Here is a 21,249-nt window from a genome sequence, read left to right as displayed (position 1 = left end):
AGTCTGGTTAATCGTTTCTAAGCTTCAGAAGCAGAACATAGCCATGACTGAAACCCCACATTACTTCTGCTGTGGACTGTACCTGCGCTATGTGACGTAAATGAGTCTCACTTGATGGTTCAGCCTAATGCATTCGGCTTGTGAAAGAAACCGAGAAGTATGAGCTTGAACAATAATTGCAATATTACGTAATGTACAATCATGCTCTTCATCATGTGGTGATTAAATTATGACCGGCTTCAGGCCATTTCCATCAGTTTGCGAGTTCGTGACTGTCCCGGTTGCCCTGGTAACCACATCACTCGCGCCGATGGTTTCCGGAGGTTGCGCTCTGGCCAGACGTACCCCAGTTGATGGTTAATGCCGTCGAGTCGCTAGGCCAGAAAAACCCGACAGACAGGGCAGGGTTATGGAGTGCAGTGAGTTAACCCCGCATCCTGAGTCATCGACGCATCATACCATGGTCCATCAAAATGCAGTCGCACCAAGTGTCGTCGGATAACACCCACAGGTCAGCGAGCTAATACCGAACACAAAAACGCACCAGGGTCGGTCAGCCCATCCGAGTCCGGTTCTGACCGCCGTGTTACGTCGGCCGCTCCAGCGGCAGTAGAGACCCACCGGCCGTCTGTCGTGTATTGGCCGCTGACGTTCGGTCCTCTGTCACGTCCGAACACCACAGTCACAGGTGCAGACGTCACAGTCACAGGTGAGGGCGTCACGGCCGCCGCCGCCGGCCGGTCCCCTATGGAGCAGACTCGCCGCGGGGGGTGCGGCGCCCAGATAGGCAGCGCACACAATCACAACAGCCACTCGACAAACAGCGAACGGAAAGGAATTAACCTATCCAAAGTCAGGGCTATCGTTTTCAAGGGCTCGCGGAGACACAAGTCAGTTCACAGAGTAAATTCACAGCGGTATGGCCTCTATGTAATGCTCACAAGTGCGGAGTCGCCGGGGCATTCGTTCAGCCGCCGGTGACCTTTTGGTCCGATAACTGCCCTGGTAACAACCTGTCCGAGACGGGGATCGAATGTACCAAAAACACATTGCAGAAAAGGATGCATAATCCCTTAGACTTCGGGGAAGTCACAGGCTCTAGGAAAACAAAGTAAGGGCAAGTGACAGTGGCCTGAGTAGACGTGGGCTGGAGGGAAGATCTGGCATCAGGTAATCATGCACTCTCGGGCTATGGCACAACCGGCCTCCGGGTTGGAGTCGGGTATATTACAGAACTGGAAGGGAGAGCGGACGGGGCGGGACCCGGCCGACGGCGCGCCCCACCACGCGGCCACCACAATCAACATCGACACGACGCGACGGCTACCACAACAGCGAGCGGCTCGGGCGCGCCGCTCACAAAAATAGCTCCTCTGTGCGGCGCGGCGCGGCGCCGCCGGCGACTGACTAGAATCGGCGGCCCGGCGCCGCCGCCGCCATGGCACCGGGGCCGCTCCGCGCCGCCACGGGCGCGCGCCTCCAGTCCTCGGCGCCGGCAGTGGTAAAAGCCCGGCCGGCGGCCCTCTGAAGCGGCCCGTTTGAGCCCTGCGCGGCCGGCGCTCGGCCGCTCCACTCGCCGTTATTGCCCTGTACAAAATAGTCTGTTGCGTTGTGACGTTACACGAGTCACAGTCGCGCCGCCGAAGCAGTGTATCACATCCAAGACGGCCGGCCGCCAGCACCTCCGGTTGGGAGAAAGCTCCGGTCCCGCCACGGCGCATCGCTTTGGCTCCAGCACGGCTGATCACCGCCGAACAAGGAACAATGCCAGTCAGAAAATTCAACAGCGCTGATAGAATTTCAACGGCGCCTCACGGCAATGTCGTCCCGGCGTATCTTCGGCTCAAAACAGTCACCGAGCCGGCTTAAAACGATTCACGTCACTGACGGAACAAACCAACAATGCCGTCACAGCTCAATCCAGCTCCCGACTTCCCACACGATCACCGTTCACACAATGCCACTGTGGCCTCACAGGCCCGCCCACAGCGAGCTACAAAACAGCCGCGACGCGCGCGTCCCATGGGGCGAGCCACTGTATCGCACTGGGCCCGGCACCAAGCCGAAGGTCGCGGGTTCGATCCCCGTCGGCCGCGAGCCTGTGACCAGCGTCGTATGGCTGCCGGTCAGTCGCCAGGGTGTTCCGGGCAGGTCCGGTTCACTTGGAACCACTCGTCGATGCAACTGAGGACAAAAGAGAATGGTTGGGATTAAATCATGTAAACACATGGCTATTGCGAGGTAGCGGAACGCTGGAATGATACACTATCAGAGGAGCACAGACACTCTCACATGTCAGACTGTCATTTTTTGTACGAAATCCCTCCACGACCAATCACAAGAAGCTGAAACCGAGAAACACTGATAATGTTTACATTGGCAAGCCGAACACTCGTCCGTCGTTTTGTCTGTCTGTCCTCCTCCCTTGTTTACTTCCCGGTAGATCCGTCGCGCGCGCGGCATTATATAATTCCACCTGCCAACATCAACAGACGTTCATTATTTGTGAGCCCCTTCAAAGTCCGTCTGCAACTGAGACATAATCACCGACTTCATCACGGACACACGGGCGGCTGCCAGTGACGAGCGAACAGTCTGAGAGCTCCGCGGTCCGTCGGTAACTGTTCGTGGAACCGGGCGATACCGCAGTGCGGGCCGACAGGCCGGGGAGGGGTGAGCGACGCGCCGGGGCCCACCGCGAGCGGGCTCAATACGCCTGGTTAACGGTACGACCGACCCCGTCACGCTATGGCGGGGAGAAGGCGACCGTCGACGCTCCCAGGGATCGCTGAAAGTTGGGAACGATATGGCAGTCGACAGAGGTGCAAACTTGGACCATGGTGGGGTCAGGGAAAACAGCAACAGCAGCGGCCGGACAACGGGAAGATGGAACAACGGACAAGACAAGGGACGGTGCACCCATCGCTGGTTCACACGGCATTCATTAATCATGAGGCACGAAGTACACGTGAAATATTGAGTGCAGCGGAACATGTGGTAGGCATACTGTGAATACGCCATTCCAACACAGACACGCACTGTGATGGGCATCACATTGACATCACAGTGCAGTGACGCGATAGCAAGTCTGTGAAATACATAAACAATCACATTTGATATATACGTCAACAATATGCCACTTCATCGGAAAACAAAGCATGCAGTCACAACAAACTTCGCTTCATACGCACTCGCATATCCGTCTGAACAACAAACTTCACCTCTCGTCGACTGCTAGGAGTAACGGGTAACGCCTTCAATCGTCACAAAATCTCTGGTCGGCGACCACGCCACACGTGCACCGTTCTAATCCCCTACAAAGCCCGCGGCAAGTCTGAATGTAGTGTCAGCACATTGCCCTAGTCGGGGTAATCTATCCTCGGGCGGCTCAGCAGACGACCTAATCCCTTCAGTTGCCTCTAGGGCCATACGGCGCCGGGCGGCGGCGCGGGTCAGCCGTCGGGTCTACTCGGAATACCCTGACGTGTCCTGATCCTGACGTCCGCTGCGGATCGGAAGCGGCGAGCTCTGTAGTCACTGCGTTCGGTGGTTGCCATGCCAACGGCGGCAAGTCTGCTATTCCATGGACAAACCGACGCAGCCGATACGGGATGGCTCACTTCCCTGGGCATGCCGATGCGACAGACATGGGATTGGGTATGGCCCGCCCCCTGAGCATACCAACGCGCCTGCCACAGCTACAGCTCACTCCCGTGGGCTATGGACAAATAGACGCGACAGGGCCTTTCTCCAAATCCCTATCATATCGAACATAACGCTAACAATAGCGAAATACCTATCTCGAGTAAGGCTAGCTCCCACTGACACACGGATGAATCAGCCACGAGTATGGTTCGCTGTCTGAGACACATTCACGAGCTGGCTCGCCCTGAAGGCAGAGGCCAGACCTAGTGGCGTGGCGTCGCCTCAACGGCAGAACCAGGCAGTGTGGCAGATAAACAAAGGCTGCATTGGGTAACACGCTGTGCATGCAAACTGCACACGACTATGGGCCTCAGCTGGCTGCTGAACTTTCAATAACCAGCACAATTCGTCCCAGTCCAGGAAATGAGATCATTTGTCCTTCTAGCGGTGCTAATTAGCTATGAAAATGAGTACAGACATAGCTAGTGTTAATAAGAACAATCAATCTAAAAAGGCGCAGCTATTCCACTGGTCATGACATCCACTGGCTACGACGTAGTTCTCTCGAAAAAAAATTGCATGCATTACCATGCCAAACGTTGCCGTACGTTGACATCTGACCAAACATTCACCACAGAGCATTAGAATAGCACCAATCACCAGGACCCAGTGGCTACTTCAGGTGGGTTTATCAATGCTCCTCAACCGCCATCATAAACTACCGATAGCCCGCTGTCATTGACGGGACTTGAGCCACCGCAGTTCAATCACAACACTTCGACCTTTTGATTCCTCGCCGTCCCACATTGCGCAATATTGAACGTATTCGCCCTGTTGAATGATGAATGAGCTCAGTCGCTTCGGTATGCTGCGGGGCGGGTGTCAATACAACGCAATATATAACAACGCAGCGCGTGACATCATTCGAGGTAACATGAGCAGCGTGACGTTGTAAACTATAGCGTCACCAGCTGTGACGTGTCGGCAGCTCCGATAGTAACACGTTACTGCGTGGTGCGGCAAGGAAGCATGAGGAGGTTGTGGCGGCAAGGAAATACATGTCAATTGAGAGGAACGGTCCGAGGCGAATGGCGATGGTGGTTGGACCAGTGGAATCATAAAACGGATTCACGCTGGGTCCACGTCTGAGACGGCAAGAAAACACGGGTTATGACTAGTGGCATAGGATTTATAAAGAATGGACGAATACACGGGGTATGACTAGCGGCCTAGGATTTATGAAGCAACACGCTGGACACAAGGACTTGGGTTGGTGGGAGGAGTGCTTCCCCTTGAGGTAGACACAGAGGCGATACGAGAGCATAAGACAATGAACCGATGGGCACTACCGCCACTACCTCTTGTGATAGATGGCATGCAGATGTGAGGCATGAGCACCCAGCAAAAGGCAGTCACACAGGCCGCTAGGATAAGTCGGCTGGAGGGGTATTACCTCTTATGATAGATGCAGAGGCAGGGGAGCCGGGCGATCACGTGACCCTGCTCGAGCACCTCCAGGCAGATGACGCACTCGCCCTTCTCCTCGGTAAGCACGTCCTCTGTCGGAGAAAAAAACAAACAAACAAACAAAGGGTCAATAATGTAGACTTGGGGTAGACGAGTGAGAATGGACGAATACGGGGCCAGTACGCATAAGGAAAGGTCACCAGGGCGAGTGGGGACAAACGAGTGAGATAGATAGAGGCGTGCGACTGGTCAATGTGTGGCCAGTGGTACTTGAGCAGGTAGACTGATCAGAACTATCAATAACTGGTGTGCACACTGCACAGTCACACGAACTGACATTCATCATCGGCATTTGCATACACACGGATATAAAAGATTTAAGCTATGTACACATGGAAAGGATCATAGAATGTGGGAGGGTAGAAGGAAAGCCAGCCACCGGCCACCGCTTACTTGTGCCAAGGAGCGGGCAGCGATAGGCAGTTGAGCACGTCAGCTGAAAAGCACAAGTCACGATGACTGAGCTATAAAATGCTCAGTTAGATGCGCAACCGATCCAGTGACGACCACCAGAAAAGAGTAGGCTAAGTATGGATCGGACAGTGAGTAGGGTCTCTTCCAGCAGGCGCAGGGTAGAAAGAGCAAGTGGTCAATTTGTTTATTTCACTACCACTTGACTAAAATGTCATTAAACTATGGACACAAGACGACTTTTACATATATGTACTGCTAACTAATTGACAATTACATTAGCTTATCACTTATATCTTGAATCTTATGATGGATGAGGGCTCAAATTATCTTGCTTTTATTAAAAGACCGAACAGATCAGACATTGTGACCGTCAGATAACAATGTGCCCACAATTATGTAACACGACCTCACGAATTACGTAAGTAGAACCCCATGGAAGAACGAAGTCCGATAACCATCCGATTTCCTACAGTTTTAACATCCTTACCGAGCTACTATGTAAGTTACAAAGAATGCTGGTTATCAATATAAAATGCAACATAAACGCTGTCGATATATTGAAGTTTGCTAGTCAATTTTGTTCATGTGGTCGCCAAAGAGTGTGTCATATTCGAGGCTAGAGGATAGTACCCATCGGCCGACGGCCATCACATTTCAGCAATCTTTAGTCACATTTGTTAAATTATCGCGCCTATCACCGCCAATAGGGTACCTACGATTTCACGGCCACACAATTTCGCAACATCTAAAATGAGCTCTTTACAGCATCATCCATTCATAGGTTTATCGAAGGGAAATGGATCACATTCCAAAGGCAATCGAAGCTACCAAGTACCATCTTCAGTTATTACATAGAGATAAGCATTTAAATCGGGCACATGAAACGCCCGGGAAGACAACCATACATTTAAGATATAGCGGTCTCCATTATATTTATGACTTCTGCCTGCCAAAGCACATCTATTCTGCCTGTCCAGGCACACACATATTCTCCGGAACCGTTTATAGCACATCCACGGCTCGACAAAAGAACGAATGAGATCCATTATTGCTGTCTTTGTCGCTATGTGGCTGGTTCGCCGAACTGGCGTGTTGTGTTTTTCTACACTGATTTCTGGAGCAACCCGACAGTGTGCCACCTATCACGCGTCGCCCTTGTTCCCGTACTTGTGCCGCCCTGTGTGTGCGGGGGAGGGGAGGGGAGGGGAGGGGGACATTCCGCTGCGGGTGCCGGCCGGGTCGATATGCGCCGGTGGCGGCTCGAAGCTCAATACGACCGTGTGTGCGGGGATGGAGAGCTGGGATAGCACAAGGTCGCGGCACGGGCACCGCGCTTACGCAGCGCTGCCGCTGACAGGTGTAATGGCCGCACTTTGTTCCCATAATCGGCTTATTACTAGGACTGCAGGCATTCGTAGTCTTTGGTAACAGTCAACAGGTCTGAGACGGTTGTCTGGTCATGTTTGTTATTCAAGCCATCCTAGGATCTCGTCTCACGAGGAACCTCAATAAATGGTTACCTTCTTTCGTTCAGAACAATGTAACAGCGCGTATATATCTCGGAAATTGCGTACCCATCTATTCCAAATCCAATGTATTAGTTGGGTTTTGAGCTAGAAAGCGGTTAAAAAATGGGTGGCTCCCCAAATATCTGACCTATCGGTTTCAGCTCATACTGGACACTGGTCAGATGACATAGCTCAATTGGAAATATGCTTCAGTGTTTTCAGCTTGTCTCGCATTATGCAGCTGTGGCTGTGCATCGCACAGATTGAGAATAATCCATATTCTTCACTTCATCTCATCGACTTCATTTCACCGCTTTCTGGACCATTGCATATTATTCAATGTCCACTGGTCGTCTATCTTGATCACTCCGTCCAACGGGTGACGTCAAAACATCTCGAAAGATCAAGGAGGCCCTGATAAAGGTGTTGCAACACTTTGCGGCGAGCAGTCGGCCGCACATTGCATCTTCAGTAGCTTGGCGCTTTATATAACACGTGGAATCCGTGGATATACGAGGTGGTTACTTAATTCACCGCAGATGGTAGCAACTCGCAGCTTAAGTAAGCAGCCCGTAAATCTCGCATGCTTCCATGTAATTGCTTGATGGTTAGGTATATGCGAGGAAAGGCTAATGCATTCAAAATCAAATATTCAGGAACATTTTCCCGCTAAATATCAGACGTACTGTGCATCAGGCCAGCGTTTAGTGTGGCAAATCCGATTCAATAACACCACTTATCAGTGTAAATATACTATTCAATTATTGCTATCACCGGATCAACGGTGCGACGCGGGCGTCTATCATAACAGGTCTTCGCTGGCAACGAAAGGAAGAATCTGTTAGGAGATAGACTTGCAATCAAACCATCCCCACCGCACCGGAGCGGACCTACCGGGGCGCAACAACCGTCTGTCTGACCGTCGCAAAGTCTGTTGACTGTCTGTCCGTCCCTTAGAGATAGGATTGCGACTTTCAGGCCATTTCAGGCCACTGAGGGTCAGTGTGGACTCTCAGAAGCCTGCTTAGGATCCCGGAGATCGGCGTGGGTCACCCCAAATATTTACGTGTATGTGGTGCTTTAGGGCTTTCCGAGCCTAAGGTGGTCCCGGAAAGCCCTTTAGGGCACACGAGCTTTCAGAAGCCAGTGTGGGCGGCGGGCGCTAAGAGACTATGCCCAGGTTGAGCCTGGAGCCCTCGAATAACAGTGTGAACCGTCGGGGTCTGTGTCGAATCCTTAAGGACCCTACGTTGTTAGGGACATAAGAAACATGTGTTGCGGCCCTCAGAGGGACACGTGAGTTGTGACCCCTCAGATGCCGGGTTGGGGTTTAGTAAAGTCTGTCGCCTCAAAAGTTCGGCTGAACTATCATAGGCCAGTTGAGGTTTTCAGAAATTTTCGAAGGCATCCTCAAAGATTCGTGTGGCCCTTCAGAGGTCTACGTATGTATTATGTCCTCAAAGATCCCTGTATGGGCCCTCTAGAGAACATGGACACCAGTGGGACTCTCAGAGGCCGGTTTGGGCCCTCCGAAAGCTTCTTAGAGCTCAGTGGAGCTCCTTAGGAGCCTGTGTGAAAAGCAGGCTCATGAGCCCTGCGGCACTTGAACGGTACTTGTGCCTGTCGCAGACATTTGACGAGAGTTGAGAAAGGCCCCGAAGATTTCGTGTCACGCTTTGAACGAAAATTATGTGTCAGCACTCCAAAATTTATGAAAATCAGCTACAAAATGTAATACAGAACCAACTAGGAACATGGCATGAATCATGGCATTGACATTTCCGAGTCTGGAGTCGGAGTCTTGAAGATTTTGGCGACTGCGACTCTGACTTTGGTTTGAACTGCATGCTCCAACAGAGTCTGACCTCACAGGCATTCTCAGAAAGGTACCCCCATTTTTCCCCGACTCCAAAATCTCATCGGATCTGTATCGATCTCAGGGGGTGCCCGGTCCGAGGTTGGGGGGGCAAGCTGCCCCGCTTGCCCCCCCGTGGCGACGCTAATGGTCTGTCGTCTGTCCGTAGGCTAATTTTCGCAGTCAGACGCCTGTTTAGTGTTTATCGCAAGGTCTGTCGCCGTCTGCAGTGTGCAAGTTGACTGTTGTCTCGGGCTAGATAGTCTGTCAATACGCTGCCTGTCGTAGTCTGCCAATCGCCCTTGGCAGTCTGTCCTGTCGGCTCTCTGGAGTCTGTCAGCTCTGGCTGTCGGTTGTCTGTCGTAGTCTGTTGGCTGATTGTCGCAGAGTATGTCGGCTGACTGTCCTCTCTCGCAGAATCCACAGCGGTCCGCCGCAGCTCGTCAGCTCCCTGTCGGCTATCTGTGCTCTGTCGACTGATAATAATTGGCCGGTGGGTACGGCCGTACCGAGACCGACGCGACACCCGCGTCGCGGATGTATTGAGCGGCACAGCGTACATCGACCGGTCGAGTCGCACTGGCGAGCGGCGCCACTGACAGCGCCCTCAGTGCGCTGTGCTCGCCGCTCGGGCGCCCTCAGTGCGTTACGCTCGCTGCTCGGGCACTCACAGTAGGTAGGCAGGCACGCTGGGCACGCTGGGCACGCTATGCTCGCCGCTCGGGCACTCAGATTGGTAGGCACTAGGCACGCTATATTCGCCGTTTGGGCACTCACATGCTACTGATCATCAGATTGGTGTCTCTGGCCGACACTGCGAGGCTGGGGTAGGTCGCGCAATCCTCTGTTGCGTCGACTCCGACCCTGTGGTATTTTGTATAGCATACAGCAGTCAGGTTGTGTTTTAAGCGTGAAATAACGTATCGGTTCCAGAATGACAACTGATGAAACCGCTTCACAAAGGTCTAGCTGGAGCGATCAGGGTATTTGAGGGACTTCTTTCCACAGCCGTGCGAATAAGTGAAGCAGATTGAAACGGACGCGGGGTTCCTCTGTCCTGTCCGGCTTAGTCGATGCGACGCTTGTCAGGCTTCGTCGGACGAGACGGCGAACAAATTTGCTGCCCGGGTAACATCACCACAAAAACGTTACTGACGGCGAGCATTAGACGTTGATAAGTATTGATAGATAAATGGACAAAGACAGCCGGGATGTGCCGATAGCATTTAAGCAGCCAGGGAAAACGGAATAGCATTTAACCGTCGACCATTCGCGGATCTACATATAAGAAAGAACACACTTCCAAAACGTGCGGGACAGCTCGCCGCGGCTGCTAATCAATGGGCATCTCCCTATTTGCGAGCTCCATGAGCGAGCGAGTCAGCCGGTCTCAGTGGTCTCCTAAAGATGGCCCCGGCCTCCGCAGGAGCTGAGACCGCACAGTGATGCAACTGGGGTCCACGAGTGGCCATAAATACCGAAAAGGTCCAAATTTCAAGTTCACCTAATCGAATAAATCGTAACATGGCCAGTCAGGCAAATGTTTGGGGTGTCTGAAAAATATGATTTTCATATTTATGTCAAAACCGGGCTCGTGTATGATTGTCAGAAGTCGTGACATTGTCTATGGGGCATTCCACGTCAAATCGAACAAAAATCGGCTGTTTTGCACCTTACCATCAGCGATTTCATTATAAATTTGTGAGCGAGTTCCTGTGTCGCCCCGAACATTACATTGATGTTTTTTGCACATTCTGACCACAGGTCTTCTAAATATAGGGCATCGAATTTTTACAAAATGTTGCATCTTTATATTTTTGAACGACCATAACTTTGGTTGCACTTGTTTGATTTGAATGAAATAAACCTTACTGTTTAGGTAATTTCTTAAGCATTTGTTTAGAATTGCACCTACTTAAATATATGACCTTGAAATTTGCTTAACTCTGTTCTTAAGCACAAAAATTGAAATAGCAAAAAACACGTCGCCTTCGATTTGGCTAATTTTCATATATTTTATTGCCTACCATATTCTTAACAACCTGTGAAAAAATTAGAGTGGGCCATTCATAAGTTTTGAAGAAAATGGCACATATGCAAACGCATGTTAGCACGCGCAGTGGAGGGGGAAGAGTGAATTTCGCCCCACCCCTCCTGTTTCTCGCCAACATCTCATAGTATTAATGCGAAATTATTTATAGCTACCTGTCCAAAATTGAATTGCACATCTCATCGTGCAAGCAAGAAGAAAATCGGTTCACAACTGGTCTAGTAATAGCGGTGTAAAGTGAATATCCTGTCGCCGCGGCGACTCGGCAGCCGGCGCCGACCGCTAGCCGCCGCCTGAATTGTAGACTGTGCCGGGATGGAACGGAACGGTTCCGTCTTTACATCGCGCTCCCTACCGCTGATTACGTTGGATTCGCGTCAAATTTTGTGAGAAGACTAAGAAATGTACAGGCAATCTTATGGTGTAAGAATTTTGACAATCGGTTGGTAAACAATTGAAATATGAACGTGTAAGCACAAAATTGTGATTGCTGCGTTTCCCGCGTCGGCCGATCCCGCCTCAGCCGGCGACATGTTACTCTTAGCAGGTCTCTAACTGCCATATTTATAATTGGATTAACTAGAAATTCCCCATACATACTCAAAAAGGCATATTCTTTCGTATAGTGAAGATAAAAAGCCGTGAAGATATCGTTGCGTGATAATGTTTTCGTTGAATTTTTGGCTTCATGATGCATTTCCACACGGCTCAAAATTCACCGCAAAATACCGTTTGCCTGTCGCCTGAGACACTTTTACTATGGAACTTGAATGCTTGACTACGATGACTATGTATTTCCATTCTCACAGAGTTAGAGATATCACTAATCAGCAATCATTCATTTCAGAAAGTGTACACAAGCAAGCATGTCTTGACTCTGTCTTTCAAGGTCACGCGCGGTTGCGTGATGTTGATGTATGAAAACGGCATTTGCCGCGAGAGTTATGAATGGCCCACTCCAATTTTTTCACAGATGGTTAGGAACATTGTGACGGACTTAATATGTAAAAATTACCCGAATCGAAGGTGACGTGTTTTTTGCTATTTAAATTTTTCTGTTTTAATTCAAGGTCAAATGCATTTCAAGGTCACTTCAATTTAATTTCATAATTAAAAATCAAAGCCTTATCAATTGCCTACAAGACCCTGTTAAAATCATTTTGATATCAGAAAAGGAACCAGAGTTATAGACATTTAAAAAATTGATGTGTGGCATTTTTGGCTATATTCGATGACCTATATCTCAGCGATACTTTATCAAATTTCGAAAATATTATACGTAACTCAGTTTTGAACCATGCCCAGTCTGCCTACAAATTTTCAGAAAAATCGAAGGGGATGACGGATTTCGGTGTTTGATTTGACGTGGAATGCCCCCTATGTCGTAAAATGACTGTCAGATACTCGCAAGTTCAAAGACCGCTAGCGTGCGTTCATTTCGTACAAATGGCAAAAATTATGCATGGCAATGATCCCCAAAGTCTGCTGCTTCTAATGCAGGGTCACAGAGAGCCGTATCTTTTTTTGGTTTGGCGTTGATCTAACTATTTGTCATCATGTTGCAATCGCAGTTTTTTACTAAAAAATATTTGCTTTCGTAATTTCACCTACAGCAGTTTACACATTGTGTGCCCGTTAGTGCACCATACCACAGCATTCCCTAATCATTTCTGAGCCGCACTGTGAAAGAATTAAAGGTAGTGTGCCACCTTTGAAAGATTTCCCATTTTATTTTTCCTAGGATAAGAAGCTTCTGTTTTTACCTAATATCGCAAAAAAAAAATCAAAAATGGGCCTGGAATGGTGCCTTTTTCGCCTAAAAGTTTATCGGTTTTTAGATATGTATAACAACTGTAGTGGGCTCACCTGCAAACAGGCGTCGGGCAACAATCGCGAATGCGGCGCACTTGTGAGTTGTGACAATAAGCAAAGGTCATTATAGTGTTACGACCATACGACGTACGGGAATGAGTTATCAGCTGTCTAATCGTAGACAACACAATGTCGAGCCTTAAACTGTAAGCCCGTATTGGTATTGTTTCTTTTATTTGGCTGTCGAACATTATTTATGGTTTGAAATATAATTCTATGTAAAATAATTTATATGAAAAAGCCGTCTTATAAGTTATGACCCCATTTCACCACACGCAAGTGGCAGAAATGACAATGATCAGCTGACGCATTTTTCTTGGCCGAAGTCAGAGCGCGCAGCCCGACGCACCACCACCGCACCACAAAGTATGAGCAGAAGCCGCGCCCAAAGCCAGGGCCCCGGTAACGTGAGGTAGCCGAGTCGGGGCAGCGTGCGCTGACCCAAGCCGGGGCCGCAGCTTTGGGCGCGGTCTACCGCATCCCCGCGGGCAGCCCCGGGCTATCACATGACACCGGGAGGACGCGCGGCTCCGGCTTGGGTCAGCGCACGCTGCCCTGACTCGGCTACCTCACGTTACCGGGGCCCTGGCTTTGGGCGTGGTCTACCGCACCACCTAACAGGCGTGTTCGAAACCGCAGGAGCTGATGATGAACGGGTTTATCGAAACTTGATTGGATGAGCATATCGGTAATAGCGATTTCAGTGTGTGCATTTATTGTTCATAGTGGTGTGAAATGTGGTTGGGGTACGACCGACAACCCGTCGGGGCGAATTTCGCACTGGGGTACTCAAAATTTGAAGAATTTAAGACGTTTCCATGAGTTTTGAAGGTATGGATAAGTTCTAAAAATCCGGTTCTCCTTATCTGGGCCATTAACTCCATACGGTCCAAGAAAGCTGGCACACTACCTTTAAGGCGCTAGCACAGGGCTGACCGTCGCTACTAAAGTTTTCGTCCGTTGCGGTCGGGTGCTGCGGTGGGCGGGCGGCCACAGCGGGGGTTCGCCGGTGCATCCCTCTCCTATTCCTAAACGAAGTGTCCTAGCGCCTCGCAACAAAAACCAACGGATTGCCCTTGACAAGATCTCGCGAGTGAGCATATTACTTTTGACTTAAGGTCAATATTTGACCTACTTATAGCAGGTCAAAGTCAAACGTCTGTCGAAATTGCAATCCGCGGTGAAAGCAATCCGCCCCGACCGCGGCACCCGACCGCGCCGGACAAAAACTTCAAATAGCGCTGGTCTGCCCTGTGCTAACGCCTTAATTCTTTCACGGTGTGGCTTAGAAATGATAAGGAAATGCTATGGTATGAAGCACTAACGGGCACACACTGTGTTAGCTGCTGTAGGTGAAACGAAAGCAAATATTTTTCACGAAAAAATGTTATTGAAACATGATGAGAGATGATTAGATCACCGCCAAACCAAAAGAGATACGGCTTTTTGTGACCCAGCATGAGAAGCAGCAGGCCTTAGGGATCATTGCCATGCATAATTTTTGTAGTTTCTATTAAATGAGCGCACGCTAGCGGCGTTTGAACTTGCAAGTATCCGACAGTCATTTTACGACATAGAAAATGTCACGACTTCTGACAATCATACACGAGGCCGGTTTTGACAAAAACATGAAAGCTATGCGATTTCAGATGCACCAAACATTTCTTTGGTTAGCCATATCGCGATTTACTCGGTTTGGTAAACTTGACTTTTTGATATTTATGGCCACTCGTGAACCCCATTTGCATCACTGTGGACCGCCCGGGGGCACCAGCTGATGGCTGAGACGACTGAGCCGACTGGCGCCGGTCGCTCGACCTCCAGACCGGTTCGGGCCAGGTCAGGGACGTATAGATGAGAGGACGGATGGCGGAGGCTGCCTCCGCGGTCATGGAGAGGAAGAGGGAGAGGGAGAGGAGAGGAGAGAAGAGGGAGGTAGGGAGAGAGAGAGAGAGAGAGAGAGAGAGAGAGAGAGAGAGAGAGAGAGAGAGAGAGAGAGAGAGAGAGAGAGAGAGAGAGAGAGAGAGAGAGAGAGAGAGAGAGAGAGAGAGAAGGGCAGACAGACAGACAGACAGACAGACAGACAGACGCAAATACACGTAAGATAACAGATAAGTCAGAAGAGGGCTGGAGAGGAGAGGTGTTTTTATCCCCCAGCTGATAGCTCCAGACTGACCGATAATGGAACAGTCAGTAAGTCGTCTGACTCTTGTGACAGACGGGTGCCCGAGAACAATCGGGTTGGAACAGAGGCCTCCCAGAGGTCACCAATCCATCCATACGTGGATCGGTGACCTTAGCGGGTAGCATTGGGAACCGTTCTCCAAATGAAGAGCCGCCGCGTTGGAGGGCAGAGAGGAGGGCTCGGCAGCCGTATAGCACTAACGGCAGTCTGTCTCCCAGTCTGTTCACACAAACGGCAGTCGGTATCACAGGTCTGCTCACACAAACGGCAGTCTGTCTCCCGGTCTGCTCACACAAACGGCAGTCTGTCTTCCCGGCCTGCTCACACGAACGACCCAGACCAGACGGGTGGGACCTGAACTTCAGTGGAAAGTGTCCATATTCATTATCCTGACACGGATGAAGCCACAAAGCAGCCGAGCTCCTCTCCCGGAATTATGCAACCCGCTACCTTTTCAATATGTAACGCTTAATACAGCACGCGGAGGTATCGTTTGTCCGCAACCAAATATCCCCCTACGGAAATGAAGAAATGGAACATCACTCCGACAACCAACAAAAAGCGCAACTAACACACACGCCCAACACGGAACTACCAACGGTTGTTGGATGAATAAAATAAAAAATATAACGGTGAATGTAAGTAGTACTCGCCTCGGTCATCCATAATCATATTGTCTATCAGGTATACGCCAATGACGCAGCAGCAAACATATCACTTGATATAGAAATAGAGCAAAAAATTATTACGGCTGCTACTTCAATGCCATAAAGAACCATCTATTTATAGCAGAGGGGCACCTCAAAGGCCGTTGCTGATTGGAGTTGAACATAGCCAGCACACGGACATACCGAATCTCGTTGTTCGGTGACGTTAATTGAAAAGATACGAGCTGATAACAAACCACTAAACCGTGGCAATTTCACATAATCCTTTAATGTCAGTCGATGAGTTAACGTCGACAACCAGCATTGACATTTCTAGACAGAAATGACGTAATCTAAATGCTGTCAAAATATCCTGACAGAAAACAGTGCATTAAGAGAAAATGTGGCCACTGTGCTGTACCGATCTCCACTAAGCTGTGCTGTCCGGAAGAAAAGTAAGTGTTATGAACATCTGTAAAAAGTGACTTTCAGCCAAAGGAATGCGCTGGTTTGCTTCCATAAGCAGGATTGGCGGAGTTATTTAGGTGCTAGACAATTCTTGCACACCAGGGGCACTTTTAACTTTATGAAGGTTCACCGTTTAGTCCACACAAGTCACAACATCCAAGAGGGACCAATGAGGAAGGGTGGCGCCCTTTGAACTCACCGTTGTAGCTGATGCGCGGCTTGGTCAGGCACATGACGATGTGGCACTCGACATCGTCCGGCAGAACAAACTTGTTACACACCGGACACTTGATGCCTGCCGACGGGACACAGACGTGCGTCAGAGCTCAGACGACATCCCGACACCGCTGGCGGAGGTGAAGGGTGCTCGTCGCCCACATGTTCAGTCAGCAGACCGGTGTCGTAAGGAGCAACAAATGGTCGAGCCCCGCCACTACGATCGCACTGACACAGTCAACTGCTGGTGATATTGAGGAGGAATCCGGGGGATCTCACGACTCTACGCCGTTGTGTTATTGTTGACCCCAACAACACGTTGCTGGATCTGACAATGCAAGTGACTTTTTACCTGTATGCATAATTGTTCGAGTGCCTTCGAGCGTTCAATTCCCATTATCAGGCAATATCGGACCTTGAATAATGAGTACGGAGGATTTGGCGGCGCAAGCTCAACAGCACTTCACTATCGATGTTGAGGCATTGAACCAATAGCGGGGACACCGCCTGGAACGTGATAGGGAGGTGGTGTTTTGCTTGTTGATAAAGGCGCCGAGTGACATAATGAATACACGGCCGGGTGACATACTGAACATACTGTCGGGTGACACGCTGATTGAGGTGCGGCAAGTTTAGATTGACAATAGGCGGACTGGGACCGATTGAAGAAAATACATATATGCTTGGTGGCAGAAAAGGTGATTGGTCATTACTATCTGCATTGAAGATAACGATAAGGATATCATTTGCTACCGTCTGGTTATGGGTGTTTTTCATAAAACGTGCCAAGACATTTGTAAGTTGAATGACAATAAGAATCGCATTTTAACGTGAGGATTCGCATAAATTAGGTACGATTCCGTGTAACTTTATTAAGGATAATGGGATTAAGTTCGAAATAATCGGCATGCAATGGAACACAAAAACGTTGTTAGCTGTCGTTGGTAGCGGCCAGTACAAACTTTGATCAACTAATATTGGAGCGATCCTGCCGAGTACCTACGGGAATTCTTTTTTGTCATTTTCTTTCAGGTCAGTCGATGTTATGCCATATGCAGCATCGTGGCATCATCGATCGTCTGAAACTTGCCTCAGTCTGATCTGTTGCTACAAGACTGGCAGACGGCAATTTAGCAATAGAGGACGCATGCCTCTGTGCAATGTGCATAATTCCATTTGTGGCGCCAGTGTAGTTTGCAGCGAATTGTGACGATACCAAACGCTGGGGATGCAAACTCTATGTAAGGCTGCTCACAGGCAATGCGCAGTGAAATATCTGGGTAGTAGTTGCAGAGTTCCGGATCGATTCATACATATCGTATATCCTCCGGGAAAACGCGCCTCAGCCATAGTAAATTAAAACGGTAGTCATTAGCGGGTGCGTTCGGATGAGACCCATGCAGCGACCAGTAACCGGAGCCCGAGTCGGGTATGATACGGGCGTGCCGTGCTGAGCCGGCGCCGGCGGTCCCCGGCGCTCTGCCTCTCCGGGCGGCGGCGCTCACCGCAGAGGACGTGCCGCACGCGCGGCGAGCGGTCCGGGCCGCGTACCACCTCCGGCACCAGCACCTGCAGCCGGCCCGTCTCCTCCGAGCGCTGGAAGCGCAGGTTGGCCACGTCATACTGCCGGCTCCAGCCGCCGCCGAGCTCGATGGGGCCCAGCGCGGCGGCCAGCTCGGGCAGATCGGCCGGCTCGCCGCCCACGGCGCCGGCCGCCTCTGGGGGCCGCTCGGCCGGCGGAGGCGGCGCCGCGCCCGACTGTCGGCCACCAGAGCCGTTCAGCCACTCCACCAGCGAGCGTCCCTTGAACGGCAGCTCGGGCGCGCCGCAGCGGCTCACCACCACACCCATCGGTCCGGCGCGCGGCAGGCACTCAGCCCCGCCCCGTCGAGACGCTGTCGCCGCCGACGGTCGCGCCGGCGCACGACCAGATGACGTCATCAGTCCCCAGTGGGCAACTGACGTCATCGCCGCCGACCGACAGGTGTGTCGCCCGATTGCATTGAGCGATACCGCGTAATAACGAAGCCGGCGCCTGGCTATATTTGGCAGCAATCAGCCCGCTCTGAGAGACGGGCTCACAGCTCGTGAACGCTCGGCAAACCGAACGACGAAGGGCGGAAAACCGTATCACCAACGAGTGGAAACGATCCGTCAATAATGTCAGACCAATTCTCATCGCGCCGAGAGCAATGAAACGTATCACCACTGGGTGACCGAGATCGGTTCGGACAGACGAAGTGGCCTACATTGGTCACCCACCGTTTCCGCCAGTGTCCCTATCGACTTCCGGTGTGCTATGCCGCAATGGCATGAGCTGCAGAACGAACTCAATGACCGTCCGGGTCCAGCCAGGCTGTCAGCGTGACTTGACCCAGCACGGGTCACAGACGGTAGATGGACGCTAGATTCTCACAGGACCACGGCACTGTCGGGACCGGGCTGATTTCATGGCGTTGCGTAACCAGCAACAGGTTGATAAGGCGGTCTATCGGAAGCCATGTGCCCAAGCTGCGTCGCAAACTCGAGGTACAAGCGTAGTTAGATGTGAAACTTGACAGAGTATTACAAAATTTTTACAAGAAAGGCACATGGTGCGAGTGAGAAGCCCGTCAGGTCTCACCGACTGTGAGGACATCCGCAAGACTAGTGCACATCATGCATGGCAAAATATCTCTCACAAGAAATGGGTACAGCCAAGTTTCAAAAACACACTGAAGACTTCAATTATTTAGCAACAACTAAAAGCATGACAGTAACGTAGGGCCACTAACTCGATATGATTGGGTCGATTTTTCAGGAAAAGTGACCACCAAAATAGCTATTAATGGTAACAGACAGAAAGGTTGGCTGTAGGGTTATCATGTGGAATAGTGATGAGGTCAACTAGCACCCTGTAGTTCTAGTTGCATCCTTCAATAACACAGCTTGGATAATGCAACACAACAAACAGATCAGTGCACACCTAGCACCTACCCAATTTGGACAACCACCTGACCAAACATGCACAAGTTTAACAGGAACTGGATCACATTGATTAGCCTGGGTTGAAATAACACTTATGTCTGCAATATGTTTCAATTATGTTCTTTAATAGATGTTGATGTTGACATCCAATCACTTTTTAAATTTAGCAAAGACACAGTCCAATTACACTTCATCATCAGCCCAAGATCATGTCATGGCTCATTTAACATAATAAATGCTGGACAAACCATAAAATCATAAACAACCAGCCAATTGATGATGACCGTTTTAGGTTGAAGACAATTTGTCATGCTTCAAGTCTTGAGACCTTTGATGTGCCAAACAGAGTCATTTTGTTTGTACTAACCAATCTTCAGACCAAACCTGCCAATCTTATGTCATCAGGATTCAATATGATACAACATGAATGATGTATGGAAAAAACAGGCACTCACAAGTCACAAAGCATAAAAATTAGCATTGAATTAATGCAGTTCATCATTTTCTGGTTAGAGGCATTATATAACAACAATATAGAATGAGATTGAGAAGCATGGCAAAGTTGACCATGGCAATCTCAGCTTGGACAATGAAATCACAAATGATTCAATAATGATTGTTACATAAGTTAAATGTAATACATAATCATCATATAGCTTATGCACATGCATGCTAAAGCATAGGAAAAGTTGGACAAGTTAGGTCCCATCATGTGCAAGAACATGGCAATGATTATCAAACTCATTCAACTAGCCAACCCCACAAAAGTGAAGCTTAATCACTTACCATTTGGACTGAGAGACCACAAGTTTCCAGGAAGAGAGTGAGCACCCAGGAATCGCCCAATACCTCCATTTTCAGCAAGTGATTCAAGAGAATTGAAGTTGGCTTGCTGGCTGCCAACATCAATTGATCTGCCCCTCAAAAAACTTCCAACTCCTCCCAAGCCAAATGTGGGACCACTTGATTCAGATGTGCTGGCATCTGGAACATATGATAGGGACCTTGCTCTGGCCCTCTCCGAGCTGGATTGCGATCCTGATGGGCCAGCCGCTGAGCTTGATGGACTTCCACCATAATATGCAGAACTTCCATCTATGCTTGGATAAGGTCGCTCCCTGCCTCCAGGACTTGCTTGAGCTGTGCTTGGCTTCGCACCCATGATAATTGACACTTACTATGTCAAAGGAAAAATAACTGAGCATATAGAAACATTCTGGCAGCTTGAGTGATCTTCTTGTTGCTGTCCTTCAAAGCCAAAGCCGGACTTAAGCCGGCCAGCCTGACAGCTCATGCAACAACCATTGAACGAAATTACGGTCTCTGCAGTATCACAGAACTGCAAATAGCGAAATTCAACCCCACCCACACAGCCCGCAGCCAGGATCAAACCGACCAAAACAAGCAAAATAAACAACTGAACTTCCGACGCCTATCGCAATCACGCGGAGTTATGCGTATTTTACATCTTCGGCGCGGCTGCGGCAAAAAAGGCTTCCATATTCAATACATATTTTTACCTACAAGGAAGGAATAAAACTTTGCACCTCCTCATGCCAAAATAAAGGCCCACTAAACCAAAAATTAAGTGATTTGTTGATATAACTACCAGCTTTAGGTCAATAGCCGACGAAAAAGTATTACATCATGCGCATCGCGTTAGCACTAGTCCATTCCAACAGAACGTGCAAAATGAGCCGTTTTATGGGTATGCACTTCGGCATGCATAAAATAGCATGCATTTCAAGAGCTAAATATATGGCAAACAGCATCCCAACCAAAAGTTACATACTTTAAACATATCTCCGTGGTTATTAATTTCACTCTTTCTCCAAACTTACACCCAAAAATTACTTCCCAGTCATGCACCAGCCTCCAGAGACCAGGGCCTGACC

The 21,249-nt window shown here is 49.7% G+C and overlaps 1 protein-coding gene across 1 annotated transcript; it reads right to left on the bottom strand.

The window, feature by feature from the left end:
- Positions 1-622: 622 nt before the first annotated feature.
- Positions 623-20,965, bottom strand: LOC122385434 (E3 ubiquitin-protein ligase ZNRF1-like). The gene is made up of 4 exons (XM_043373705.1): positions 20,141-20,965; positions 16,371-16,466; positions 5,099-5,204; positions 623-2,184 (listed from the first exon to the last, which is right to left on the bottom strand). Exons 1-4 carry the CDS (start codon positions 20,514-20,516, stop codon positions 2,127-2,129), a joined length of 636 nt encoding a protein of 211 aa, XP_043229640.1. The 5' UTR covers positions 20,517-20,965; the 3' UTR covers positions 623-2,126.
- Between the last annotated feature and the right edge of the window lie 284 nt (positions 20,966-21,249).

This window comes from Amphibalanus amphitrite, unplaced genomic scaffold, assembly GCF_019059575.1.
Source record: "Amphibalanus amphitrite isolate SeventyFive unplaced genomic scaffold, NRLGWU_Aamphi_draft 000219F_arrow, whole genome shotgun sequence".
Taxonomy (NCBI): Eukaryota; Metazoa; Arthropoda; class Thecostraca; order Balanomorpha; family Balanidae; genus Amphibalanus; species Amphibalanus amphitrite.
This window is presented reverse-complemented; position numbering and strand designations above follow the sequence as displayed.